Genomic DNA, 27,848 nt, shown 5'->3' with positions numbered 1-27,848 from the left:
GCCAGCACCAGCAGTTAAAGGGGCACAGAGGGAGGGAAGTGGGGAGCAATTTGCCGCTGTTAAAGGAAGTAGCTTAGTGAATGGGGGCTGGGGTCCTCAGTGTGGGGCCCATGGGCACCAATGGCGCAGACACCCCTCTCAGTGCCCACCAGGCTCTCTGCCCCTCCTGGTCTTTGTTTTATTAAGAGTTTTCTACTGAAAACATTTGGTAACTGGGAGGCTGGCTTGCTGCAAAGCAAAGGGCTGCTCTATCTTTATTTGGGTTCAAAGGGGTGGTTTTGTTTTGTCGCTCAGACCCCTGCCTCTGCCTTGGACTGAGGTTCTAGGGCAAGTTCAGTTTTCATTTAGTCTGCAAAAAGCCCCATGGCAGGCTTTTTGTGAGAGCTCTTGCGACACGCTCTCGAAATTCCAAATGTGCCCACCGACCCCAAAAGCCTGTGGACCCCTGACATAAGGGCTCTGCTGGGTGAGTTGAGGCGAGTGCAACAGAGGCAACGGGAGATACTGCTTCCAAATTCTTTTTCCCAGCCGTGGAGATGCGGGGGGGAGGGCGGAGAGTGCAAGGGTGGGATTTCATCCGAGCCAGCCCTTACAGAAGCACAGCTGTGAGACTCCTTTTCACCAGCTCTGGAAATTATGAAATAGTGGGCGCCTCTGAACATGTGCAGAGTGCGTTTCTCTCTTAATCACATCTCTGCCATGTTTCTGTTTGGGGAAAGGGCTTCCTGGCTGCCTTGAGCCTTCTTTGTAGAAGCACAGGTGTGTTTTTTTCCCCCTGCCCCAAGGTGCATGATATAGCTGTGCTCCAAAAGAACAAACGTCTGCCTTAGAATCCTTATCTCATGTCCGTTACAATCTTAAATCTTCAGCAACCATCAGGGAGCGCCCCAATTCCGCCATCTACCCCTCGGAGAGTTTCCGCCAGACCCTGCTGGGGTCCCGCCGGGGTCGTCCCAGCTTGTCCCTTTCCAAAAGCGTCTCCACCACAAACATTGCAGGGTAAGTTAAAGAAGTGGGTAGGGAGGGAAGGTGAGCCTCTTGGGATCATCTCAAAATGTCAGCCCTCTTTGGGGTTGTCTTGAAATATCAATGCTCTTTGTGAAGGAGAGTAAGAGTGCAGTGTCAGACCTGGGCTAGGAAGACCTGGGTCCAAATCCCGTCCCTGCTAATCCATGAAGTCCAGAAGTGAACCTTGGGATAGTCACTGCATCTCCCTCCCTCCCTGTCTCTCGCGCTCGCTCTCTTTCTCAGCTTAACCTACCTCAAAGGGTTGGTTTGTGTATAAAATTCAGGGAAATAGACACACACAGCCCTGAACTCCCTGGCAGAAGAGCGGGATACAAATATGGTAGATTAGCCTTTCCCAACTCTGTACCCTACAGACATGTTGGACTAGAACTTCCATCATCCCCAGCCCTACACATCTGGAGGACACCACATTGGGAAAGACTGTGGGGAACGGTCATGATTTTTCCTCTTTTCTTCCAGGACGTTCAACGATGAATCTCCCTTGGGCATCCGGAGAATCCTGTCCCAGTCCACTGATTCCTTGAACATGCGCAACCGAACGCTCTCGGTAGAGTCCCTCATCGATGAAGGTGAGACATGGAGCGTGGGCAGGCGTTTCGTGGCAATAATCTATACACATGTGTGCGGAGTAGCAACAAATTTGGATGTGCAGGACTGTCTCATCATGACAGTCCCCATAGCTCCCACACCCCCAAGGACAGTCCAAAAATTCAGGCAGCTGTGTGGATCCGTATCAACAAACCAGTTCTAGGAGTCTTCATCTGCTAGGAGCAGGCCTTTTGTAGAGCTAATGGGTCTGACTTGCACATGCAAGCCACCCCAAAACACTTTGCAGTACAAGAAGGAACAATATATTGGTGCCAGGGAAATGTATCCCCCCCCTCCCCTGCTCTCCAGCAACTGTCAGGATTGCAGCTAAGCTCAGAGAGAACAGGGAATTCTTAGGAGTGAGGGGCAGATGATATCTGCATCCCTGCTAATCAAAAGGTAACAGGCACTGGGAATGCGTTTTAATGCAAATTAAAACAGGCTGTTCAAGTAATGAGAGGGGAAACTCTGAATAATGAAAGGCCACTGACGGATAATGTGGAGGATGTATTGCAATAGGGCGTATGAGCAGTGAATGACTTGAAATGCTTTCTGGGTAACGGTTTTGGGGGACAAAATAAAAGAATCATAGAATAGTAGGGTTGGAAGCAGTCTACAAGACCATCGAGTCCAACCCCCTGCTCAGTGCAGGAATCCAAGTCAGAGCATCCCCAACAGGTGGCTGTCCAGCCTCAACTTGAAGGCCTCCAGTGTGGGAGAGCCCCCCACCTCCCTAGGTCAAGGGTTCCATTGTCGTATTGCTCTAACAGTCAGAACGTTTCTCCTGATGTTCAGCCGGAATCTGGCTTCCTGTCATTTGAGCCCATTCCGTGTCCTGCACTCTGGGATGAGCGAGAAGAGATCCTGGACTTCTTCTCTGTGACAGCCTTTCAAGGACTTGAAGAGTGCCATCATGTCTCCCCTCAGTCTTCTCTTCTCAAGGCTAAACATGTCCAGTTCCTTCAGTCTCTCCTCACAGGGCTTTGTTTCCAGTCCCCTGATCATCTTTGTTGCCCTCCTCTGAACCCTCTCCAGTTTGTCTGCGTCCTTCTTCAAGTGTGGTGCCCAGAACTGGACCCAGTTCTCCAGACGAGGCCTGACCAGTGCTGAGTAGAGGGGACACAGTGTGCTGGGATATGATTTTCTTGTGTTCATTTCAGTAACTGGACTACCACAGTCTGGACTAAATATCGTCACCAGGTTCTCGGCACCATCACTAACGCAATCGTTGACAAACATCCGTCATGACTTTACTTGCCCCTTTTTCCAGCCCTGTCCATTCCCTGTCTTGATGGTCTCCCCTGAAAGGCAGGGGGCATCCTGCAGCCAGCGAGGTACTAAGCGGCTGTGGACACCTCCTCCGAAAGGGCCGGAAGAGACCCTCCAAACATCTGCATAGCCGAGGCAGGCGTTCCTGGAATCTTGGCCCCCCGGCTGGCACACTTATTTTATTTGTTATTGTCATATCCCGCCTCCTTTCCTCTTGCAAGCAACCCAAGGCGGCTTCCATGGTCCCCCTCCTCTCCATGTTATCCTCACAACAGCCCTGTGAGGTAGGTCAGGCTGAGAATCAGTGACTGGCCCAAAGTCACCCAGTGAGCGTCATGGCCGAGTGGGGACTACGTAGAACCTGAGTATCCCCAGTCCCGGTCTGCCACTCCAACCACTACACCACATGCCCGTGGCTGAGCCGGCCCCTTGTGCAAGTTGTTGCTGTCCAAGCAAAGTGTGCAGTGTTCCTGGACGCAGGCTTGGGGAGAGAAAGGTAGAGCAAGGGTCTCCTTTCAGCTTTGTCTGAGCCATGGAGGACCTGGGTTCAGAGGCCAAGACCCCGGATGCACTTGTGTATCAGTGTGTGTGCGCACGTGACGGAGGGACCGTAGCTCAGTGGTAGAGCCCCTGCTTTGCATGCAGAAGGTCCCGGGTTCGATTTCCGGCATTTCCAGATAGGGCTGAAAAACTCCTGCCTGAAACCCTGGAGAGCCGCTGCTGCCGGTCAGTGTCGACAGTGCTGGGCTAGATGAACCCCAGTAGTCTGGCTCCGTATAAGGCAGCTGCCTCTGTCCCTGTGATGGCTCCAAATCCTCCTTGGCTGGCACGGAGTGGCAGAATCCATTTTCTGAATGCACACGTGCCTTGGTTAGGCTTTTGTCTTCCTGGCTGTCCTTCATCAACATCATTTCACCTTCTCTCTCTCTCTCTCTCTCTCTCTCTCGCTCTCTTTTTTCTCCAGGAGCTGAAGTCATCTATAACCAGTTAATGAGTGACTTTGAGACGGATGAGAAAGATTTTGAGGCTGATTCCTGGAGTCTGGCAGTCGACAATAACTTCTTGCAACAGCACAAGAAGGAGGTCATGAAGCGGCAAGACGTCATCTATGGTGGGCAGCTGTGCCTCAGCTGTACTCTCTCTTCCCCTCCCCCCTCCCCCTCCCCAATTTCTAAGCGGACTAAGGCTCGGACTTCATGTTACCGGGAGATGCCTGGGCACTGCCAATCCACAACTTCCCAGTAATGTACAAATGAAAAAGCCATGTGAAAGGGCATCCATCATTGCACACGTACTAAGCTCCAGAGCGGTAACAGAGTCTGCTGCAACGAAACCAGCAGAGTCTTGTAGACTAACAAAGCTTTCATAGACTAGAGTCCACTTCATCAGATGCATGCAAGGTTATCTTCAGCTGCCAGATATATATTCATATGGATGTAGAGAAAATGTGTCAAGCAACGGAGAGTGGTTCATGCTCATTGCTCTGTGCCTTGCATGTGGGAATTGATCACTACAGGTATAATGTGGCAGAGTTGTGGAATGTTAACCCTTGCCTCTTTTATAGGCCTGTTACCCCTCCCTTTCCTAGTTTGAGATACTATGCCCTGAGTCGTGTTCTTACCATTTTTGTTTCTGGACAGGGCTTGTTGGCCATGAGAACAATTCAAAAGTGGGGCCGGGGTTAGGACAATCTATTAGAGGTACCATCAAGTCCTACGATGATGTGAATATGTGAGCTGAATGAAATGTGCAGAAACCTCCCTGCATGTAGAAAACTAACACATCAGGTCACAGACTAAGCCAGAATCCTTCTCACAGATGTGTTGATTTTCTACAAGCAAGGGGATTAAAAAAGTGGGGCATTCAAGCATTCTGAGCAATACAGCCCCAGGACAGCTACCTTTCCGCAAGCAGCATTTTTGTTTCACCCTCGCCCCCACTTTGGAACAGGTTGTTTCACTTCCCTCCCTCAATTTCTGCCCGTGCTCTATCCCACACAGAGCTGATTCAGACAGAACTTCACCACGTACAGACTCTGAAGATCATGACCAACCTCTTCCGCAAGGGCATGCTGGAGGACCTGCAGATGGATGCGGCCATGGTGCAGAGCATGTTCCCCTGCGTGGATGAGCTCAGCGAGATCCATGACCGCTTCCTCGTCCAGCTGCTGGAGCGCCGCAAGGAGTCGCTGGCCACCGACAGCAGCAAGAACTTTGTCATCAATCGTCTGGGAGACATCCTCATCCAGCAGGTGTGTCCACCATCATGGCTGCCACCAGGGTGTTGCTGGGCCTGGGGCCCAAATCTATTTCCCAGGGCCCCCAAATCTATTTCCCAGAGCCCTGAGTGTCCATTGGAACCAATAGAATTCTCAGTTTAGTTGCCATGCAGGGGGCGATTTTCAAGGAGAATTGCAGCTGGGGCGGGAAGAGTTAGTGAGCACCCTAGCGGCCTCTTTCAGTCTACTCTAATAGCCAACTCAAGACACAGACAAAAGGATTCTTTTCAAGGCTTTAATCCTTTTACAACTTAATGACTCTTTCAGATGCTAATCACCAGGGACTAAGCAATGAACAGCAGAGTAGCCTATGCTCCAGGTTAGGCAGTTGGTCCCCGTTTGAAGGAGAATCATGGGAAGACCCTGAACTTATGGGCTAGGGAGAGATCCTCCCTCTTTCCCTTGGGTCCACAGGACGCGACTGTTGCTTGCGCGCCAAACGGGCACTATGCCTCCTTTCCGTGCCCTCCATCGCTCGTCGCTGTCTGCGTCGAGCGTCCAGCAAGCCCCCCTCCCGCACTCTCTCGCTGCCATGGTCACTATCTATCTCAGGAATGCCAGCAGGAGGAATCTCTGCCAGCTGCTGTGCCTGTGAGGGATGAGTGGGCTCCTCTCCCACGGATTGCTGTTCCTCCTCAGAATCAGAACTGCTCTGGGGTTCTATGGGCTCATTTTCCACCCTGACAGTTAGCTCTCCTCTCCCCTCATGCTACATAAATAAACCTCCCCTTGCATGGCAATGAAGCTTAGGAAAAAAAACCCTTTCACATTTGTTTGGGATGTTCTGGGGTAGGATGCAAATTAACTGAAGAATGTATTTTCTTTGAGATGATTTGGATGAGAAATAAATTGGCTGCGTTTTCCTCCTGAGAAATAAATCCTCATAACTATTTCTAAATTAGCATATGCAGGTCTGTATCCTATAGGCCTGGGCCCCAAATCTTTTAAGTTTCTAGGAACACCCATGGCTGCCGTTCATCTTGATGGGGCAGGGTGGGCCCGCCATGAAGATGCCGTTCATCTCGATGGGGCGGGGCGGGCGTGGGGAGCTGCAGCTGCTGTGCCCGGGCCGGAGACAGCAACTCCTCTCTCCCCTCTTCCGTGCAATATGTTGCGATCTCACACCCGTACTTCTGCCGTTCAGTTTTCGGGCACCAGCGCGGAGCAAATGAAGAAGGCCTACTCGGAGTTCTGCAGCCGCCACACCAAGGCGGTGAAGCTGTACAAAGAGCTCTTTGCCCGGGACAAGCGCTTCCAGCAGTTCATTCGGGTAAGGTGCTTCCTCATCCCCTCCCTCGCCCTTCTCCTCCTTTCTTCCCTCTCCCCACTGGGCACGTCATGTTCAGTGAACTACAGGGATCAAAGAGAAGAGGGTGGAGCTGAGTGGGAGCACCCAGGCTGGCAGCCTCGCTGTGTATTGGTCCCAACAGGATGTGAGGGAAAGACACAGAATACCGAAATGATGCAGTCCCTGCCCCAGAGAGCTTACAGCAGGGGTCCCCAAGCTTTTGGAGTCGGTGGGCCCATTTGGAGTTTTGAGAGAATGTTGATGGTGCTCTCACAAAATGGTTGCCATCGGGGGGCTGCCCATTCACAAAATGGCTGCCACGGTGGGCATGGTCAGTCACAAAACAAACACTCATTTCCCAGAAGGCAAACTGGTGGTAAAGGAAAAGTAACTTGCTGACGAACCTAAAGACAAGGCAGAGGTGTGGGTCTGAGCTCCAAAAAGCCTCAAAACCTCGCTCTTCAACCCAAATAAAGATGGTGCTAGAGGGTGGCACTTTGCTTTGCAGCATGCCAGCCGCCCCTTTAAAAACAAAATTACATTATAAAAAATACTTAAGAAATACAGAAAAAACCTGGAGCATCAGAGAGCCTGTCAGGCACCATGTTGGAGACCCAGTCTCGTGTTTATACGCATGCACCTCAGTCTTCAAAAGACATTGGGGCTTGAAGAAAGTGGAGAGGGAAGCAACTTAACGAACAGAGAGGGAGGACGCTGCCCCAGGCTTTTGTTTGCTTGGTTATTACTGGATTTGTGTCCTGCTCTGTCCCATGGGCTCAGAGCAACTGACATCAGCCTTTCCTAAACGTGAATAGTCCTGTCCCAAAAGGGCTAACAATCTCAGCAGCTACAAAGAGACTTGAGGGGAAGAGAACAGCAGGGGACAGGTAGTAGATAAGATTGTGAAGAGCACAGTGCAACAAGTGAGAAGCCGTGGGAAGCTTTAGCATGAGGACCAGCGGCATGAATTTGATGCAGAGTGTGATGGAAAAGCGGTGCAATTTATTGATTACATTTTTATCCTACCACCTTTTCTCCATGCAGCTCCAGGTGGCATATCTGGTTCCCCCCACCCCATTTTAGCATCACCACAACCTTGTGCAATAGTAGTCAGGCTCAGAGAGAGTGCCTGGCACCCAGCATGTTTCATGCCTGACCGGGGGGTTCCACAAAGCCACATGGACTTAAGAGTAGGATCAGTGCTGGCTCAAGGTTTTGGGGGCCCTTGGAAAGACACCTTCAGTGGGCCCCTCTCTCAGTGACGCTCCCTTCTCGCCACCATGGTCCCCAGCTGCTCGCGCGCCTCCTCCTCTTTCCCATCATGGTTGCTGCTTGCTTGCCTGGCAGGCAGAGAACCGGTGAGCAAGCAGGCCGTGGCATCTGCTGCTCCTCCTTCTCTCCACCGCCATTGTCCGGGCCAGAGCGAGAGGCAGGGGAACAAGCCGGTTGCAATGGGAAGAGGGGGAGCAAATCCAGGAGTCCTAGAATCATAGAAGAGTAAGGTTGGAAGGGGCCTGTAAGACCATCGAGTCCCACCCCCTGCTCAGTGCAGGAATCCAAGTCAGAGCATCCCCGACAGATGGCTATCCAGCCTCGTCTTGAATGCGTCCAGTGTGGGAGAGCCTGCCACCTCCCCAGGCAATGGAACCCATTGCCTGGGGAGGTGGCGGGCTCTCCCACGCTGTACTGCGATACACTGTACTCCCACACTGTACTGCTCTAACAGTCGGGAAGTTTCTCCTGATGTTCAGCCGGAATCTGGCTTCCTCTAACTGGAGCCCATTATTCCGTGTCCTGCTCTCTGGGATGATCGAGAAGAGATCCTGGCCTTCCTCTCTGGGACAACCTTTCAAGTCCTTGAAGAGCGCTATCCTGTCTCCCCTCAGCTTTCTCTTCTCAAGGCTAGACATGCCCAGCTCTTTCAGTCTCTCCTCATAGGGCTGTGTTTCCAGTCCGCTGATCATCTTCGCTGTCCTGAACCCTCTCCAGTTTGTCCCTTGTCAGTGGGCCCCTGCTGGGGTGTGGTCCCTCAGCAGGTGCCCAACCATGCCTACCCTTGACGCTGGCCCCGAGTAGAATAACAGTGATGTACGCACAAGAGCAGGAGTGAAACATGACTTCTGGGACTCTCCACTGATTGGCGGAAGGGATGTGCTGCAAGTTGGTCCCAAGACCCAGGCTAATGACCATGTCTGGGGACGGGGGCGTGGGGTGAGGGAGAGGGAGTGGGTGAGGGTATCTTGATGACCTGTTCTGGATAATAACCCTCCTTCCTGCTTCTTCCTTTTTCCCCAGAGGCTGACACGGTCGTCGGTGCTGCGGCGTCATGGTGTGCAAGAATGCATCCTCCTGGTCACCCAGCGCATCACTAAGTACCCTGGCCTTATTGACCGAATCCTGCAGAACTCCAAAGGTACCAGCGGATGGGAGCGGGTGGCCTTTCAGCAAAGAGGCAGCAACTTTTTTCATCATTCATCATCAGTTTAATGCCTACAACGCCATCGTTATCATAATGATTTCCCCCCAATAGTCATTAGTTAGTTAGTTAGGGCACGATCCTATTGAGAGAGTCGGCAGCCTCCGAATTTGATCCTCACCTCCGTGCTCCAGCAGCCCTGCATTTTGGCTGGATGGCCGATTTTGGCTATCTCGCTTCGGGGACAGGGAGGGAAGGAGGCGGTGCGGTGCATAGGAAGCTGCAGACAGCGGCCCCCGCAATCTTCTCCCCTCCCCGCCCCTAGGACCACCCCCTTTTCCCTAGCTCCGCGCTCCGTTCCTGAACGCAGAGATGTAGCCAGTGTGGAGACAAACGCGCCGCCTACAAGGGGGTAGGGGAGGGGGCGGGGCGTGCAGTTTCTGGGGTCCGTGTTTGGAGCCCTGGCTCTGACCTGAGTTCCCCAAAACTGAAAAATCCTTTAACCCTCTAGACATTGTCTAGTGGCCATAGGATTGCTCCCGTAGGGCACCATCCTATGCATGTTTAGACAGAGAAAAGGCCTACAACTCCCAGCATGCCCCAGCTGGGGCATGCTGGGAGTTGTAAGCCTTTTCTCTGTCTAAACATGCATAGGACGGCGCCCCTTAGTTAGTTAGTTAGTTAGTTAGTTAGTTAAAGATTTTTACCTCATTCTTTAGCCAAAAAAAGCTCTCAGGGCATCTTACAAACTTCAGTGGTAACCAAGCCCATGGTTTCCTCAGGTTTACAACCTAAAAGACATAACACACAAGGAAGAAAGGGGATGGGCAAGGAAAAACAAGCACTTAAAAGTTACAGTAGTTCTTGTAGCCACCAGTTCAGATGGAAACAGCTCAGGTAGCCTGATGGAATGGCTGCCACTGGTGAAGGTTTAGTGAGGGCCAAAGAGAGCTGGTCTGTCAGCAGAGGCGATGAAATAGAGTGCCTATTCGCAGTAATTAAGAAATATAGACCATGCATTCAAGGACGGTTTGTATGGTTTAATTGCTTTGTGAACCACCCAGAGAACTTCGGCTACAGGGTGGTATAGAAATTTAAGAAATGAAATGGTATAGTAGGTAACGTATTCATCGACAGCCAGATCTTTGGCTACCAAAAATGGAATTGTGCCATGACTGCCTAGCAATGAACATTCTGGCTGCAGTTATCAAGCTGATAACCATCTTAATTTTACCTTGTAGAATGTGACTTCTGACATCATTCAGTAAAGCCGCTTCAGGAGACAAGGCAAACCTGCTTTTCAGTACTGCTTTTTCCACCTTCCACCAGAATGGTCTAATATTACAATCCCAACAAACGTAGATAGGATCTGCTACACCGTGATTGCATCTCAAACATGACTGAGGGAACAAAGAGGCAACATTAAGAACTGTAAAACATTCAAACTACCTAATTTAAAATTTTTTTTCTCAAAATGTCTTCGCACACTTTCTAAAAGCCAGTCGTAGTTCTTGAGGGAGCACATTCCTCAGTTTGGGAGCGACACGTGAGAAAGCCCTTTCATGCGTGTCCCCTCTCTCTGGCGGTAATGGTTCCCTCGAAAGGGCCTCTCCTGCAAAGCTTAACAACCGGACAGGCATATGGTGAGACTGGTGGTCCCTTAGATAGCCCAGTCCTAAGCCGTTTAGGGCTTTAAACGTTAAACCCAACACCTTGAATTGAGCCTGGAAAGCACCTGGCAACCAGTGTGGGCCATTCCAGATACTTGCATTATGGTGCTGATCCAGTGCACCAGTTAGCAGCCCTTCTGCCGCATTTGGTACCCATTGAAGCTTCCAAACACTCTTCAGGGTAGCCCTGCATAGAACAGATCGTGGTAGTTTAAACATGACGTAGCCAAGGCATGGATAATTGTTGCCAAGTTGGACCGGCTCAGGAAGGGTTCATAGAGTCATAGAATCATAGAATAGTAGGGTTGGAAGGGGCCTGTAAGACCGTCGAGTCCAACCCCCTGCTCAGTGCAAGAACCCAAGTTGCAGCTGGCGCTCCAAGAACAGTTGTGCAAAAGCACTTCTTGCCACCACTGCCACCCGCAGATCCAGGGATGGTGTAGGATCACATGCCTCTCAGGCATTTGGCAGCGTATAATGAGTCTCGTGATTGTCTCTGGCTGATTGCTTTAAATGGTTTTAGATACATGTTGTTGTGTGTGTTATTTATTTTATGTCCTTATGTAAATAGTTTTTATATTTTATAGAATGTATTTTATTGGTTTTTAATTTTTGTGAACCGCCCAGAGAGCTTCGGCTATGGGGTGGTATGGAAAGGGAGGAGAGGAGAGGAGAGGAGAGGAGAGGAGAGGAGAGGAGAGGAGAGGAGAGGAGAGGAGAGGAGAGGAGCTCGTGGGAGGGAGAGGAAAGGCAAAGCAAGGCAAGGCGCTCGTGGGAGCAGGTTGCGGGCTGCTGGATCTGCAAGGCGCAGCGTGCCTCTTCGACGGATCCAAGATCAAACCAGACCCCTGTTTTGATTGTGGTCTGCCTACTTCTCTTTCCCAAAGGGAACGAAGCAGATCAGTGGGATCTGAGCACTGCCCTGACCTTGATCAAGGAGCTGATTTCCACCATCGACCAGGAGGTGCACGATTATGAGAAGAACGCGCGGCTGCAGGAGATCTACGGGCGGGTGGACGGGCGCGCCAAGGCCCTGGTGCCCTGGGAGCAGGGCTCGTTCTGCAAGGACGAGATGCTGCGGCGCAAGCTGGTACACGACGGCTGCATGCTCTGGAAGACGGCCACTGGGCGCTTCAAAGGTGGGCGGAGCCTAGCCTCTCAGCAGTGCGCTGCTGCCCTCTAGTGGCAGTGAACCCTCCCAGACTCTGTAAAGAAGAGGGGCGTAGGCGGAGTGTTGTTTTAACCTGAATTTGCCCCGTTCACAGCCTCAAAATGTGAATGGGAGCGTACTTTCTCCGGCAAAGCTCACCCATTCCCGAGCTTGCATTTGCGTTCACAAAATGCCGACTTGAGAAAGATGCGCACTTTAAAATGCGCATTCAAAAAAATACACATTTTCGCACTTTAATCAATGGGGGGGGGAGTACGCATCTGTGCACGCACTTTTTAAAAATGTGTGCCGAAATGCGCACTGTTCCCGCGCGAATGAAAAGAAAAACAGACCACAGTGGAAATGGGAGCAAGCCGACCTGAACTTTGCAGTATCGCTCGGAGAATCTTGGCGAACTCAAACATTGCTGATTCTCCCGTCCCTAGTAAAGAAAAGAAATCATAATGCTCAGCATGTGTGACCCTATTTATTTATTGCTTCTTTTATATACTGGCTTTTGGCCAACGCGCTCAAGGAACGTTACAGTTTAAAATAATGGCTTACAGTGTAATAGACTCAATGCACGAGGAAAAAGGAGGCAAAGAAAATGGAGTTAGTTTTTAGTAGGGTCGCTGTATGAGGCAGTTCCAGGAGATGATGAGCCAAATGACAGTTGGCCATAGCCAGGTGGACGGGGCATGCCTGTGTGCTCCACATCCCTCTGAAGCAGCCGTATGGAGCAATGCACTCCACTCCAGCTAGCCACACTTCTCTGTGGTCTTCCTCATCCCTTCTATCTGCTCTCCTTTTAATTGGAGATTGAATCTGGGACCTTAAACATATAAAACACAAGTCCTAACCCTGAGCCTGTGGGTCCTCCTTTTCAGTTCATTTTAAATTCTGTGCCATGGCAACCCAGGTTCTGCAGCCTGACTATATTAAGCAAATTAAGCATATTTGCACAGCAGGCTGTGTTGCACTGATCTTGCTAGCCCAGTCCTGCCCGACATCTGTGACCCATTTAGCCACATGCAGATGGCTGGATGACCTTTTGTGGGCGCCTGGAAGCCCCTTCTGTATTGTACCACCCTGTCTTCACAGCCTTGTGGGGCTTTGAAGTCAACGTGTGGGGTTCACAGGATGCTGCTAATGAACTCTAGAGCTGAGCCTAGTTTTAAAGTTAGTCCTTGTCATAAGGCCTCTCCTGGGTCACATCTTACTGTGGAAAAAAAAGAACCACCTTTCAGTCTCTCATGGTACCTTGTTTCCCCTTTCCCCTGCAGATGTCTTGGTTCTTTTGATGACGGATGTTCTCATCTTCCTCCAGGAGAAGGATCAGAAGTACACCTTCCCTACCCTGGTAAGTGGCTTTTGGTTGGGACAAGGCACAAGGGGTCTCAAACTAGGTGTAGGGATGTTGGAGGAATCCGTCTGGGAGGTGAAACTGAACAAGCTTTAGTCAGCTCAGCCCCCCCAGACTTTGGCTCACTTTCCCGCAAGCTGCCCAACTTGGTCTGCATCGAGTCAGGCCAGCTCACAGATTCCTGGTGTTGTTTTGCATTTGTGTAAAGCGGTTGGCGCAAATCACGGCTGTAGTTTGTGCAAACCATTCGCATTTCAACTGTAATTTGCGCAAGTTATGCAAATTGCAGCTGCAATGTTCATAAATTGCAGCCATAATTTGTGCAAATTAGAGCCGAGAGTTGTGTAATTTGTGCAAATTCCAGTTGTAATTTGTGCATGTTCCTTTTTACACAACCCACCCCCAAAAAAGTTCCCAGATTTTGGGAACCCCTGGCTCACCTCTCAGATGCAGGCCAAGTTGGGGGCGCTGCGAGAATCCATCAGGCCCAAAAAGGATTTCCCAGTGACGGACATCCCTAACTAGATGCTCTAGAAGCTGGAAGCGGATGCTTTGCACCCTGCACAGCTGTAATAGCTTGCTAGAGGGGAAAGCCCCTGGGCTCTGCTGTGCTTTGGTGCCACCAGGGCAGATGGCCAGAGTGCGGTGATGCAGCCTCCAGGGATCGTGGGATTCAAAGGGGCAGTAGGGCTCCTCCTAAACCTACAAAGCTCCTGACTCTGGCCTGGCTCATTCAGGTAAAGACAAAGCTGCTGTCAAATCGCTCCTCTCTCCCATGCCTGCTACTTGTCTCCCAGAGGGCCCTCCAAGATGCCTGGGCTCTCGAGTCGGATACCCCCAGGCAAAGGAGCCGCTCAGGTTCATTCAGGGTTTCAAAACCAGTAACGGTGCTCATGTCTGCTCAAAAGCCATGTCCTCTGGCCCGGCATCCCTTCTGCCCCACGCAAGACCTTTTGCACTGTGATAATTCATTAACTGCCTGCTTCTCCTTTCTGCCTGCTGGCTGGGGCATGCTGGGAATTGTAGGACTTTTTTCTGTCTAAACATGCATAGGGTTGGACCCTAAGTACCGAAATTAACCAGGTGCTGTACAATAGCGAAAAGAGATGTGGCTCTGCTGGGGATGCAAGATTTCCGGAAATTTTGAGGCCATCGGAAAATCACTGGGTTTTCAAACAGTTTCCAGTTTTTTTCCTGGGCTTTTACATCCCTACAGATTTATTAATCCAAGATAAGCGAAAAGGGAGCAATGAATAGAAAGGAATCAGAGTCCCTTTGACTTGCCCCTCCTTCCCTGCAGGACAAGCCGGCTGTCATCTCTCTCCAAAACTTGATTGTCCGAGACATTGCCAATCAGGAGAAAGGCATGTTCCTCATCCGGAACACTCCCCCAGAGATGTACGAGGTGCACACCGCCTCCCGCGACGACCGCAACACCTGGATGAGGCTCATCCAGCAGACCGTCGAGCTGTGAGTGGTGCTGGGGCTTGGGCGGGTTGCACAGCAGCTGCTCCAGTCACCCGCTGGCATTAGAGTGCCCACCCACAAACTCACAGGCGTGGGCACTTCTCCCTCCTGGGACAGCCCGAGAATTTCTTTGAGCCAGGGGCCTGTCCAGAACTCCAGAAAGCTGAACCTTAGGGACCGTTCCTAGTGCTGAATACTGCTGGGGACAGAGCTTGCTATGGCAATGGGCAAATGTGCGATGTTCAAGGCCGACAAGGGTCTCCAAAAGCTTCCTCGAACCTCGGTCCGCTGTGTTCGCATTCCTGATCCCAAGCCTCTTTTTAATTCTCAATCAGGAGAAACGTGCATTCAAAATGCACACTTTGCCCATTCAGCAAAGCGTGCAAATGCATCTTTTTTGAATGAGTTTGCACGCTTGGATATGCTCAAGTGTTTTGCGCCTGGAATTCTCATACAACCCTAGCTATGATTCCCCAGGAAAGAGACCTTGGAGGTCAGGGGTCCCAGGCCAAACTGTATTTCCCAGGGTCTCAGACCTATTTCGCAAAGTGAAATAGATCCAGTGTCCCTTAGATCCGCCAACGGAAGTTTAATTATTTTCTCAATTTAATTGCCATGCAGAGGACAATTTTCAAGGGGGATTGTAGCTGGGGAAGGAAGAGTTGGCTCTCCCCTTCCCACATGCCGCATCACCTCCCCACCCCCCATCAAAAAAATCTTCCCCTGCATGGCAATTACGCTTGGGGGAAAAAACACTTTCTTTTGGTTTGGGATGATTGGGAGCAGGGTGCAAATTAATTGAGGAATTTATTTTATTTGCTGTTATTTGGATGAGAAATTGGCTGGCTTTGCCTCCTGTGAAATTCAAAGAAATCCTAACAATTCTTTCTAAACTTGCATATGTAGATATAAATTAGCATATGTGGATTTGTGTCCTACGGGCCTGGGCACCAAATATTTTAAGTGCCTAGCCATGCCCCTGCTTGGGTTCAGTAAAAAATGTCAGCTCCATGTGCAGCAGCCATAACGGACACAAACCTCATGCTGGACATTGAAAATAAAATGGCCACTATCCGTAACACCCTTATATAGATCAGTGATGGAACTCACCTGTGGTTCCGGCTGGCTCCATTTCTTGGAGATGAAAAGGGCACAGCAAAGCCCAAACATTATTCAGGGGCTAGAGCACCTTTCTTGTGATGAAAGGTGAAAGCGTTTACAGCTCTTTACTTGAGAAAAAAAGGCAATTAAGGGGTGGGGTGGGGTGGGGTGGGGAATGGTAAAAGTTCTAAAATTAGGAATGATCTGGAGATCGTAGATAAGACGGGGAAAATTCCCTCTGTAACATTCTGAGAACTCGGGGCTCTGCTAGAACTGGGGGTCATCCCATTTAATTGATTGGTGGTAGGGCTGTAGCTTAGTGGTAGAGCCCCTGCTTTGCATGCAGCAGGTCCCCAGTTCAATCCCTGGCTTCTCTAGGCAGGGCAGGAGCAACTCCTTTGCTGCCAGTCAGTGTCGACAGTACTGGGCTAGATGGCCCAAGGGTCTGACATAGCATAAGGCAGCTTCCTGTGTTCCTGTGCAGATTCAGCGACAGACCAAGGAAAGAACTTGATACAAATTTCAATACGATATTGACAAAGTTCACTAGCCCAGGATGCGGTGGTGGCCACCAGCTTTTAAGATGGCTTTAAAGGGGGTTAACACACCGGTGGGGGCTGAGAGGTCTGTCCCTGTGCTGTGAAAGCGAAGGACATCGGTGCCACGATCAGAAGCAGGCGCCTCTCCAACGGCGAGTTGCTTTGGTCAGGCAGCCTCAGGTGCCTGCCACCTTCAGGCCTGGCTTCTCTGCCCCCTGAGGCAATGGGAGTTGCAGTCCAGCACATCCGGAGGCCACCAGGCTGGGGGAGCTCTTTGGTCCGATTCAGCAAGGCAGCTCTTACCAGTCTTTCTGTTGCTTCCTCGCTGCAGCTGTCCTGACCGGGCCGATTTCCCGCTCATCGAGACGGAGAGTGAAGCCTCTCTGCGGAAGCTGAAAGGTAGGGCAAAACCCATCGCCAGCTCTCCAAAGAGGGTGCTACGCCACCCTCCCGCCGCTTCCCCCTGACAGCCACGCTCTCCTCCTTCCCACAGACAAGCTTCAGCAGCGTGACCAGGAAATCGCCGAGCTGCTGGAGGAGAAGGTGGGGCTCTTTGCGGACATCCTGGCCCTTCAGAGCAGCAACGAGAATGGCCCCTTGCCCCCCGCGAACCCTCGCACCCTCTTCCGAACCGAGTCATCGGACACCCCCCACGGCGAGAAGCTGCTCCAGGAGGCCGTCAAAGAAGGTAGTGTGTTCCCCAGATTCAAGAGCCCCCCCTTCCCAAATCTTACAAGGGCGAGAAACCTCAGCTGAAAGGGCCAGGAGGAGAAAGAGGGGCCAGATCAGGAGAAGGACGTGTCCCAGTTGGGCACCTCCGTTTCTGCTTGCCTTGAGGCACGGCAGCACCAGCAGGGCTAGGATGCTGTTAAGGCCTGGCAGTCGGGAGATGGCCCTTGATCCGAGGGGCGCGGTCCACCGGGAAACTCTCCTGCGCAAGCCCCATTGAAATGAACGGTGTTGCACAAGAGCAGGAGAACTTCTGCGTGGATTGTGCCCCACGTTAATTAGAACGGGTGTGGGAGGGAAGGTTGATTCTCCACCTCAGGAATCAAAATGTCTTGAGCTGACCCAAGACATCACTCCTTCTGAAAGCAAGCTCCGGTGGGGAGTGCCAACAGAGGTGGAGCCAAAATGGGCGCACTGAGAAACAGGAGGCATTTTGGGTTACCCCGAGGTTTACAGAAAAGCAAGAGTCAAAACAAAAAACTAAAAAAGAACCAAAACCCCTACAAAGCCCATTGAGGATTGAGCATGCTCAGTAGTCACAGAAGATTTGGGTGTCAATCTGAAAAGAAAAATAGAATGCAGGGCAGTGGGGAGGGAAGAATTAATTGGTTTCCTTGAGCCCCTCACAGCTGAAACTATCCCAGAGGGAGACGTGGCTGTCTGGAATTAGGAGGTGACAATGCATTGCTACCTCCTCTTGCAGGTCTGCCTTGTTTTATTTAAAATCTCAGTTTACCAGGTTGCAAACTAATTGCTCCTTTTCTGGCTCCTACGGATCTTAGCACGAGCCTCCCTGGATCAGACCAAGGGTCCTCTGTTCCAGCATCCTGTTTCCAACAGTCAGATGCCCTCCTAGGAAGCCTGCAAGCATGTCGGGAAGGCCAAAGCCCTCCCCTGCTTTTTTCCCAGTGTCTGATACTTACAGGTAGACTGACTCTAAACATGGTGGTTCCACTGAACTATCACAGCCAACCGCCACCGATATCCTAATCCATGAATGCATCTTAGGGGGCAATCCTATGCATGTTTAGACAGAAAAAGTCCTACAACTCCCAGCTGGGATGGATCTGGACGAGCTCCCAGTGACCTCAGCCACTGAGGGTCCAGCCTGCTCCTGTATCCCCAGCCCTGCGTGGCCAACTTTGGCTTCTCTTTCACTCAAGCAGCCTTCCCCAACCAGGTGTCCTCCAAATGTGTTTGACTACAACTTCTGTCATCCACAGTCAGCATGGCAACGTTCACACTGGCTGGCGAGGGTGGGAGTTGTATTCCAACACAAATATAAATATTTTAAATAAATAAATTGGAGGGCGCTAGGTTGGACACAGCTGCACCAAAGTGTGACGGAATATTTGGAAAGTGGGAAGCAGTGCTGGGAATTCTGTTCCTATACATAATATCACAGAAGAAGTATATACGTTTATAATACAGGTGTGTCTCTTTCCTGCTCCTCTTTTTCTTTTCCTCTTCGCTGACACATGCACACACAGTGGAGCTCCTCAAAGATCTCTTCATCGGACCTGGCTGGGACCGAGACCAAAACCACGCTCCAAACGGCTGCTCCAGCCCGAACCCCAATAATACCACAAGTATGAAGTAGGGATGTCGGAGAAATCCGTTGCGGGGGGGTGTTTGATGGGTTTTCCTGTGGTTGGCCCTCCGGACTTTGTTTTGGTTCCTGCTGCGGTGCCCGACTCGGTCTGCAGCGAGTTGGGCCAGCTTGTGGAATCTCCAGGAATTTTGTGCATTTTCCGGGGGGGAGGGGTCTGCAATTTGCACAAAGTACAGCTGAATTGGCCATAATTTGTGCAAATTTGACTGTATTTTGCTCAAGTTCAGCTGTAATTGGTGCAAATTGCTCAGAAATTTGCACAAATTGCAGAACCAACCTTCCCTCCAAAATGTGCAAACACGTTCCTGGAGTTTGGGGAACAGCCCACAGCTCAGTTTGCAGTACATGGTGCAGAATTCCATCAAGCCAAAAAACAACCAGATTTCCCAGCGACAGACATCCCTAGTGTGAAGCCTATATCCTTCTAGGATTAAGCACCCCTATGTACCACCTGTTTTCCCTTGCACATCTGTCCCCCTCCCCCAAATTACATTTATTTATCTGTCTGTCTGTCTGAAGTACTGTCATGCCACTCAGCCCCAAAGCCTCCCCAAATAGCTCCCAAATCAGCTACGCAAGCGGGCCCCTGCCCGCAGGCTGACAATCTACTCATTACATTCTGGGTTGGGCAGCTCCCCACTGAATGAATCCTGTGTCTGCTTGAGCTTCTGTGTTGGCTAGAAAGTCTGCTTGTAAGTGAATAAGCCCCAACTTAGTTGGGAATTAAATTTCTCCTCTTTTTTTCTGGACAATGTTGAATGGGTTTTATGGGGCTAGGGGACCGAAGGGGGTGGTGCGGGTACAGATCCCTGGCCAGGGGTTGTCTCTTTCAGCTGCTCTCTCGTCTTCTTCCTCCAGATGGGGAGACTGGAAGCATTAATGGCTCTCTTGAATTCACTAGGGTTGAGTCAGACTCGAACCAGCGGGTGAGTCTTTTGTGGAGAGGGGGAGTCTCCTGTTCGCTCCCCGTTCACACTTCTGTGTGGGAGCCTCATGTCGGGTCTGAGAAGTCACTGGTGGAGGCATTTGAAGTCTAGAGTTGGACAGCAGACTGTCCTGGAGCAGGAAGCTTCGGGAAATGGACTGAACTGAATTGGGCAGCAGGAGACCTTAAAATCTCCCGCTCCCCAGCAGGAAATGATGTCCTTTCCAGTAAGGAACGGCTGGAAATTCCTTTCCAGTCTCTTGCAAGCCCTCACTGTTGCACCGTTGCATCGCAGATTTCAGGATTTTTTTTAATTTGTGTAAAGCAATGTGAGCAAATTACAGTTGTAATTTGCAAAATTACAGCTGAAATCTGCATAATTTGTGCAAATTGCAGCTGAAATTTATGTAATTTGCACAAACTCCAGTTGTAATTTGCACAAATTGCTTTTCTCACACACACACACAAATGAAAAAGTTCCCGGATTTCAGGAACAGTCCCCAGCTCAGCTTGCAAATGCAAGTGAGTTGGGGGCACCACAGGAATCCGTCAGGCCCCCAAAGGGCCAGATTTCCCAGAGTCGGACTTCCCTAGTATTTGCTGCCAGGCCAGATTTAAGGTTTCGTTTTTAGTACGTAAAGCCCCAAACCACTTGGGGCCTGGTCATCTGAGAGACCGCCTTCTCCCCTCTAGGCCCATTCCATGCTTGAGGTCATCTGGGGAGGCCTCCGGGTGTGGTCACTTACTCCTGAGGCCTGCTCCAAAGTAGTTCAGAGCAGGGCGTTGAGCACAGTGGCACCCAGTATGTGGAATAACATTTCCCCTGAGAAATTTGGCCGCAGAGCGCCATGGAGGCTGAAAAGGGACAGATTGGGCTTGTTTTCAAGCTAGGTGTGTCCCTTTTTGAGCCTCCATTGCAGTTGGTCATTGAAATCTGGCAGGAAACGTTTTTTGCCACTACCACGCTGCTGAATTTTGGCAATGGCTGCTGCCCTAGAGGCCAAGGGAGTGCATGGGACCCTCAAGCCCCTGGTGGCCAGGCCTGCTGTAAACTTTCGGGCCGTCTTTCCATGGTAAAGAGGCAATACCATGGTAGCATCTGACATAGTTCTGTTGTGTTTCTAACGTAGGATGGGAACGGCAACCAGCTGCAGCAGAAACTACCACAGGAGGTGAGTGGAGGAGGGATCGGGTGGGGGGATCCCTGGACCCCCAAGGGCATCCTGGCAGGAGCTGGTTTCTCTCTTTCCCGTTTGGCATATGGCCTTGTCAGATTGATTTCAGTTTCCTTCTGCCCCTCAGGAGGTGCTGCAGCGGCTCAGAACACTCTATTCTCTGCTTCACGGCCTGCAGGTCAGTCTGGTCTGAACTGTGATTCCAGGGCTCCTGCTGAGGAGGATCCCGTGCGTTTCAGACCTCTCTCCACCAAGCGATCACGTGTTTGTGTGTACACAGGATAGGAAGCATCCTGATGCTATTAGCGAAATTGGTATGCAAGCCAGGGCATGGTTGGAGGGCTCATGATGCAGCCACTTTGCTGAAGCTAAGGCAGGCGGGTCTAGGCATGGGTGAGAATTTTGTTTTCCCTCGCAAAACATGTAAGCTTGCCCCGTTCGAAGCTCCAAACACGAGCACGAGCATGTCTCCACTGAAATATTCGCAAATTGTCAAATACAGGCGCGCATTCATTTCATTCCTGATTCCCAGTTTGATTTGCACAAATTTCCTGATTCACGCAAATTTCCACAGTAGACTGACTCAACCCCACTTTAGCCTATGGAGGAAAGTCGCGCGAATTAGGACATTTGCGCAAATCTGGGGAGATTTGGGCAACTCTCCCCTTCGATCGCTGCTTGATTTGCGCACGTTTCCCGTTCGTGCAAAGATAGCAGCGACTGCAAATGTGAACGGGACTCAGGCACGAGACGAGCGGCAAGGCGATGTTCGGAGAATGCTAGCGATTTCAAACATCGCCCACTCGCCCATCCCTAGTTGGATCTGGTCAGTGCCTGGGTGGGAGACTGCCTGGGAACTGCCCCATTTACTCTGCCTCGATTCCAGGATGGAAGAAAGGCAGGGTAGAAATGCACTGAATAATGTATGGGGAAACGAATGCTGAAGGGCGCCACGCCATTGCGACACCTAGTGACAGAACGTAAGCATTACAAGACAGCCCCAAAGCGACAGCGGAAGTTGCAGGGGGTGGGGAACGGACCACTCCACATGTTGCAGCCCAAAGAGGGTGCCTCATAACTTAGGCCACAAACCACAGAAAGGAGTGGAGCATCCTTGGTTCTCACGCTCCAGTTAGGGAGCCCCCTTCCCGAAGAGCCGCAAGCCTTTGTGAACTTTTAAAGGCTGAGAAAACGTGGATTTTTCTGAATTATAGGAGGGTTGTAATTGCCACCTCTGCGGCGGCAGGCCATGAGTACAATAAGGCAGGCTTCCCTGAGCCAGAGCCCTCTGGATGTGTTGGACCGCAACTCCCAGAATCCCCCAGCCAGCTCTGTGAGCTGGCTGGGGGATTCTGGGAGCTGCGGTCCAACACATCCAGAGGGCCCCAGCTCAGGGAAGCCTGCAATACGCGACAACAGGATCGCATGGAAATGCCTTTCTGAATAACAGAGTATATACAGCACAGCCCGCCAATGCTGGTGGAGCAGCCCCGGCCCTAATTAATTGCCCCTCCCCACGTTTGCACCCGCAAGGGCGTCGTGGCCCAGCAGGACACCCTTTTGGAGCTGCAGTGCCAGGAGGCAGGTGAGCGGCGGGAGAGGCTGAGCCGTACCAACTCTCGCAAGGACGCCTCCGCGGCAGACCGGCAGGCCTCGGACCTCTCGCTGCTGCAGAAGCAGCACACGCTGCTGCAGGAGGAGCTGAGCCGTTGCCGGCAGCAGTACCAAGAGAAGGCCCAGGAGGTGGCGGCCCTGGAGGCGCGGCTGCGGGAGAGCGAGCTGGAAAGGGCCCGGCAAGAGCGGGAGGCCGACGAGGCGCGCCGGCAGCTGGCAGCCCCGCGGCAGCCCCTGGAAAACGTCTGGGTCCGGAAGGCGGCGGAGCCCCGGAGACGCAGCCTGCCCGCCGGCGATGCCCTCTACCAAAGCTTCACCCCACCTCTGGTAAGCGTCTCCCTTTGGGCGAAGAAGCTGCCCTGTTCACCTCTCGAGGGCGAGGGTCCAGCAGGGGGGGACTCCCTGGCCCCGAAAGAGCCAGGAGGGGAGCGGGGTTCAGGACCCCAAGGACTTTGCCACCCGTGCTCCGTCTCTCCAGCCTCACAGGCTCGTATTTGCCAAGTGCTGCCCCGAAGCCAGGAGCCTGGGCCGCCGGCAAAGATTTGTTGATTTGCTGTAAAAGATTTTCGGACTGCCGTTACGGTGCAGGACCTCAGCGCAGGGGCCACATTCTGAAAGGTCGAAATGCCTCTCCTAAGGCTGGCAGTAGGAGCGTTAAGCTAAAATAGGCTGGTGTTTTTGGCCCCTCCCCTTTTGCCTTCGGCCTCGCCCACCACTGGCATGCAGCACCCGAAAGCTGCTCCGAACTGGAACGCAGCCCTCAGGCTACACAGGCGCTGCACCCCTGCCACAGCCCCTTAAGATGGACGAGCATGCCATCACTCAGCATCTGCCTCTGGTTGGTTCTGGCTCTTCTTGGATTCCCCCAAGAAGCACTGATGCGCTGTTGCTTCACACCTGAGATCTGGCATTGCTGCCAATATTATTTTTTTAAAAAATTGTGTATATAGCACGGCAGATACGCATGGTGCTTCCTAAAGTACAAGAGGACAGGCCCGGGGGTGAGGGGAAGGGTTTACACTCTAAGAACTTTCCTAGACGAGATTTTCATTGCGTGCTCCTCATTTCTCACTCGCGATTGTTTACGGGTGCTTTCGGTGATGTCGTAACCCCCCAGCTTCGCTTCTGTTTTTTTAGAGCACTTTTGTGGACAGGGTTTGGAGCAAGGAAAAATCCGGCATTTTTTGGCATCAGGAAAGTGCAAGTCCCCACCGGCATAGTTGTGTTATTCCACTGTACCACACGGCCGCCTAGAGGCTACGTAGCACAAAGTACAGAAAGGCAGGAAAGGCAAATAACTTTATGTAGGCCTCCAATCTTAATTCTGCAATGAAACCAGAAGTAGAAACAGTGGGTCAAACCACCTCATCTAGAAAAGCTCCAAAAATCAACACGGTGTCAGAGCAAGGGGAGGAAACGGAGGGAGCAGCAAATGGGAAAGAGTATGAGATTGAGTTACACTCACTTCTCAGTTACAGGGTGCTTCTCAGAAGCATGTGTGAGAAAAACCACCCTGTTCTGAAGAAACTAAATCTTGCTGAGACTTAAATCCAGGCTCAAGTCTTCGTTCCCCCCTTCCAACTCCCTTTCTTCCCGATTGCAGAGCCGAGCAGGTGAACCCCTCTCACCCGGCTGCCACTCTCTTCACCGGACCTTTGCCAGCTGCCAGCGGGACGAGGTTGCTTACCATGGCGTGCCCAATAGACTGCAGGAAGGCGACCAGGAGCTGGAGGTGCTCTCAGAGGAAGAAGGTGTGGTCAGCCTACATTCTCCCCCTTCCAGCCCGCGAGGTGAGTTGGAACAAAGGAAGCTGCCTTAGACGGAATCCGGCCCTGGCTCCGTCTCACTCAGTGTTGTCTGCACTGGCGTGCAGAACCCCCAACCTGTGCACCTGATCTGGCCCTCAGAACTCCCAATCTGGCCCGCAGAGCCTCTTTGGTTTTCTCCAGGAGGTGAAGCCTGTAAATATTTTCTTGCAAATGTATGCATTCATATTCTTCACATTTGAATCCCCCCCTCCCCCCCCCCACACACACAATTTACTTTTCCCAACTCATCGATATGTGGTCTAACTTGAAACGTGGGCTGCATAGTATTTCGTTTGGCCGTTTAGAAATACTAAAAATGACAAATGTCAAATTCTAAAACGTTTAACCAGATTTGAATGGTGTGAACATCCAAACATCAGATCCAAGTCGTTTTTGCAGGAAATAACTGCTTTCTGTAACCCACCTGCATTTCCTATTCTGTCTTGGTCTTGTCATGTCTTCTGTATATCAAGGAAAAAAATTCAGGATTGACCCTTAAAGATGGCAGTACTTCTCGTCTTTCAAAATGCAGCCAACCTTGTAACTGTTTTTCAGATTTCCAGAGGATGCAGGACATCCCGGAGGAGGTCGAGAGCATCCAGGAAATGAATGTCGGAGACAGTGGCCCCTCGGACACTTAGATGGTGCAGAGGGGATGCTAGACCCTGCCTGCCCAAAGCCAGCAGGGAGGGAGTGCCTCTGCCGAAGCCCAGCTTTTTCTCCAATCAGAACCACACCGTGGACCTTCAGGGACTTGGAAAGACCACACCAAACTACCTTTGGAGTGGGCTATGGGTGGGTGAGAGGGAGGGGTTGAGGGGAGCAAGGGGCAAAGGGCAGGGAAGTGGGTCACACCTCCTCTTGGGGACCACTGCTTGATCTGTGGCCTTTATCATTCCTCACTGGTGGACAATGGATAGGGGATCTCTCCCCATTGCCCCAGAACATCTCTCCTTCAGTTCCAAGGGTGGGGCGGGTGAGATTGGGTGCCATAAAGGCCATGAGACACAGTGTATTGCTGATTCCGACCCACCCACCCAGCCCCCCACCCCACTTCAATGCAATTTAACTTTATTTATTTTGGGAATGGGGGGAAGCTGCCCCATCCTTAAATTATTATTTTTGGTTATTTTTTGTTTTCCACGGGACTCTGTGAGTATGCAGGGCAGAAAGCGGTAAAGGAACATTCTAGTTTCCTGGTAACCCCCTCCGTTGTGAAAAGGGCAAGGAGCACATTTCTGAGCCAGGACAGTCCATTTGAGTTCAGATTGTAGAATTCTCACACTAGATTTGCACCGCCATGATGTCCGTGGGCCTGGTGCATAGGATTAGTGGATTTTAACTTCATGAGCTGCTCCTTTGCTGGTTCAGGTGAGGGAGCATTTCTGTGTTGAAACCCAGTATTCCTCTTGATCTGCGGAAGACGTAACGGCTGCATTCGCACAGCGCAATAAGTCAGAATTCTGGCTTGCCATGAAAGAGCCGGCATGCTGGAGGATGCTGCTCTGCTGGCCCCACCAAGCAGAAGGGGCTAAACAAACCACAGACCTTTCACCTTTATCGTGACGTGGCTTGTTCACAGGAAGCCAGAATTGTGGCTTATCGTGCCATGCGAACACACCCTTGGACACACTCACTACCCCCATCCCACCCCAGACATGTGCTACCAAAAAAGCAATGCACCCTGGGGAGGAACTTTGCTTTCCTCCTGCTATACACGGCGTGAAGAACAAACTCCTAATGCATGCCATCTTTGTGGGAACCGTCTACATTACCTGTCTGCAAACTGGTTGTTCCAAGGAGAGCTGGGCATGTGTGGTTTTGGTACGGGACTGGAGATGTTCCAAGAGTGAATTCTCAACCCCTGCCATGAAAACTTCAGTTCTTGGAAATGATGCCAGTTATACCAGCTTAAGTTTGAAGTGCTAAGATACCTTTTCACACCCTAATTGCCGGTGGTGTCCCTTTGAGAATACAGCAAGCAGCGCCTGAACTGTCTTTATAAGCAGTCGACGTTCTTCATTTTGAAACAAGCCTTGGGAAGGCTGGTTCACGAAATGTCACTGTCAGAGTGGGAGCTCACCTAAGAGACGGTCAAACATCTGCGGTGGATTAGGGGGCTGCAGTCCTTGGTTCGCATTCCTAACACAGCCTGCCGTTGGGTTTTGTGAAACACATTGCCAACTCTCCCCCCCCAAGAGCTGGCTTTCGGAAGGACAGGACCCTCCCAGGTTGGGTGTAGGGTCTGCCTTAATGTTACTAGAGTGACAAGGAGGAGGAGAAATGGGGGGGGGGGCAACGCAAACCGTCCCCCCCTCCATTGCAATAGCCAGGAACAGGAGCATTACTAGAAAGAGAATTCAGTCCGACGTTACTTTCCTTGGCTGACAGAATAGCCAAATACGAAGTGGAGAGTTTCGGGCCTCCGCCTGGATTCCCCCCAAGTTTATGTTAATGTGCAGGTGATGCGGATCAGGGCCTGCTGTATGTTGTAGGGTGGGACGGGGGAGGAAAAGCACGTTGTTTATTTTTTAACTCAGTCAAGCGACTTACTTTCTGTACCAAAGCTGCAGTTTTTTAAAAAATACCTGACTGAGGGAACAGGGGAGCTTTTAATCCAGGGATTAGAAAATGAGTTCAAGAGCTTGTCTCAATTCTAGATGGACCCTAAGGGAAGTTTGCACCATGGTGGACTCAACTTCAACCTCTGCTGTGTGTGCCCCATTCAAAGTAACCAGGAGGGGGAAGGAAGCTCCTGTTTTCGATCCATTTTGGTGCCCACTGAAAGGAAGACCCAGGGCAAATTCACACTGGAGTAATTTTTCCGCCAAGTGTGACTGTAATATAAAAGGGTTATACAAACTGCAAATGAACTCCTGTTTCCTCCCCAACTTATGAAAATGGAATAAAATCACGCGCACACACCCATGTCTCCATGTCAAGTTCCCTCAAAAATCTCTGAGCTGCTTTGGAAAGAGGTATGTGAATGTGGTAGGGAAACGCCCATCTGGATAATATGTTTTGTTATATGAAAATGCTGCTTCCCTCTTCTTTCTAATGGCAACTTCATCATCTAGCTGAGGAAATAAATATTTTCTCCCCCCCCCCAAACCTGATGGGTCTCTCTCCCCCTCACCCCCCTTTTTAAAATTTCACATCGTCCTATAAAAAGAGAGCTTTTTTTTTTTTTAAGTAATTAAAAAAATAATCCTGCTGTGCTGACCAGTAACACCTCTTAATAGAAATCGTTAAAGAAGTGAGCGAAGGACTTTTTGTTTTTAAATTAACGCACGAGACTGGTTTTTTTTTTATATATAAATATATATGAAGAGAGAAAATGGTTTATTGTTTCCTGTTGATTTAACTTGTAAAAGGAAGGGGGGAAAGGTTAATTAAAGATATCAAAACCAAGATGGTGTCGACTTTGCTGGGTGTTGGGGGCAGATCGGAAGGGCAGAGATTTCATCAAACATGAGACAAGAAAAGAAGGATGACCGGACACGAAGGGAGTGAATTGGCGTAGGCCACGGATACAACAACATGCATGCAAGTGTGTCATGAGAAGGGCTGGAGTGTGTCTTGGGCACGTCCAGCGCTCTATGCCACTGGGAGCAAGGGGTGCCATCCTGGAGACCCATTGACTCCCGATCACCAAAGTACAGATACTGTAATGACTGGGAGAGAGGGAGGGAGTGTTTCCACACTAGAAGCCTTTTTTATTGTACGCTTATACCTCCTCAGTAGTTTGTGGGTCCTTTACACAGCGTCATCCTCTACAGCCTCTCCCACACTTTGCAACCATTATCGCAATTTTTTTCTCATAACAG

The 27,848-nt window shown here is 51.0% G+C and overlaps 1 protein-coding gene across 4 annotated transcripts in view; it reads left to right on the top strand.

Moving 5' to 3' along the window:
- The window catches only part of ARHGEF2 (Rho/Rac guanine nucleotide exchange factor 2), a 169,813-nt gene extending 142,383 nt beyond the window's left edge, over nt 1–27,430 (top strand). For all 4 annotated transcript variants that reach the window (XM_084823678.1, XM_084823679.1, XM_084823681.1 and 1 more), the window contains 18 exons: nt 870–999; nt 1,489–1,598; nt 3,851–3,997; nt 4,887–5,137; nt 6,309–6,434; nt 8,748–8,865; nt 11,426–11,677; nt 12,972–13,048; nt 14,352–14,521; nt 16,490–16,557; nt 16,652–16,846; nt 18,378–18,476; nt 19,358–19,425; nt 20,555–20,596; nt 20,727–20,777; nt 22,133–22,540; nt 23,817–24,003; nt 24,577–27,430. In XM_084823678.1, coding sequence (XP_084679804.1) covers nt 870–999; nt 1,489–1,598; nt 3,851–3,997; nt 4,887–5,137; nt 6,309–6,434; nt 8,748–8,865; nt 11,426–11,677; nt 12,972–13,048; nt 14,352–14,521; nt 16,490–16,557; nt 16,652–16,846; nt 18,378–18,476; nt 19,358–19,425; nt 20,555–20,596; nt 20,727–20,777; nt 22,133–22,540; nt 23,817–24,003; nt 24,577–24,662 — 2,585 coding nt within the window. In that variant the 3' untranslated portion in view covers nt 24,663–27,430. The remainder of the gene's footprint in view (nt 1–869; nt 1,000–1,488; nt 1,599–3,850; nt 3,998–4,886; nt 5,138–6,308; nt 6,435–8,747; nt 8,866–11,425; nt 11,678–12,971; nt 13,049–14,351; nt 14,522–16,489; nt 16,558–16,651; nt 16,847–18,377; nt 18,477–19,357; nt 19,426–20,554; nt 20,597–20,726; nt 20,778–22,132; nt 22,541–23,816; nt 24,004–24,576) is intronic.
- Nucleotides 27,431–27,848: the final 418 nt, after the last annotated feature.

The sequence above is a fragment of the Heloderma suspectum genome, chromosome 17, assembly GCF_057233095.1.
Source record: "Heloderma suspectum isolate Gila_16-S chromosome 17, 16-S_ref, whole genome shotgun sequence".
In the NCBI taxonomy this organism is placed as follows: Eukaryota; Metazoa; Chordata; class Lepidosauria; order Squamata; family Helodermatidae; genus Heloderma; species Heloderma suspectum.
This window is presented reverse-complemented; position numbering and strand designations above follow the sequence as displayed.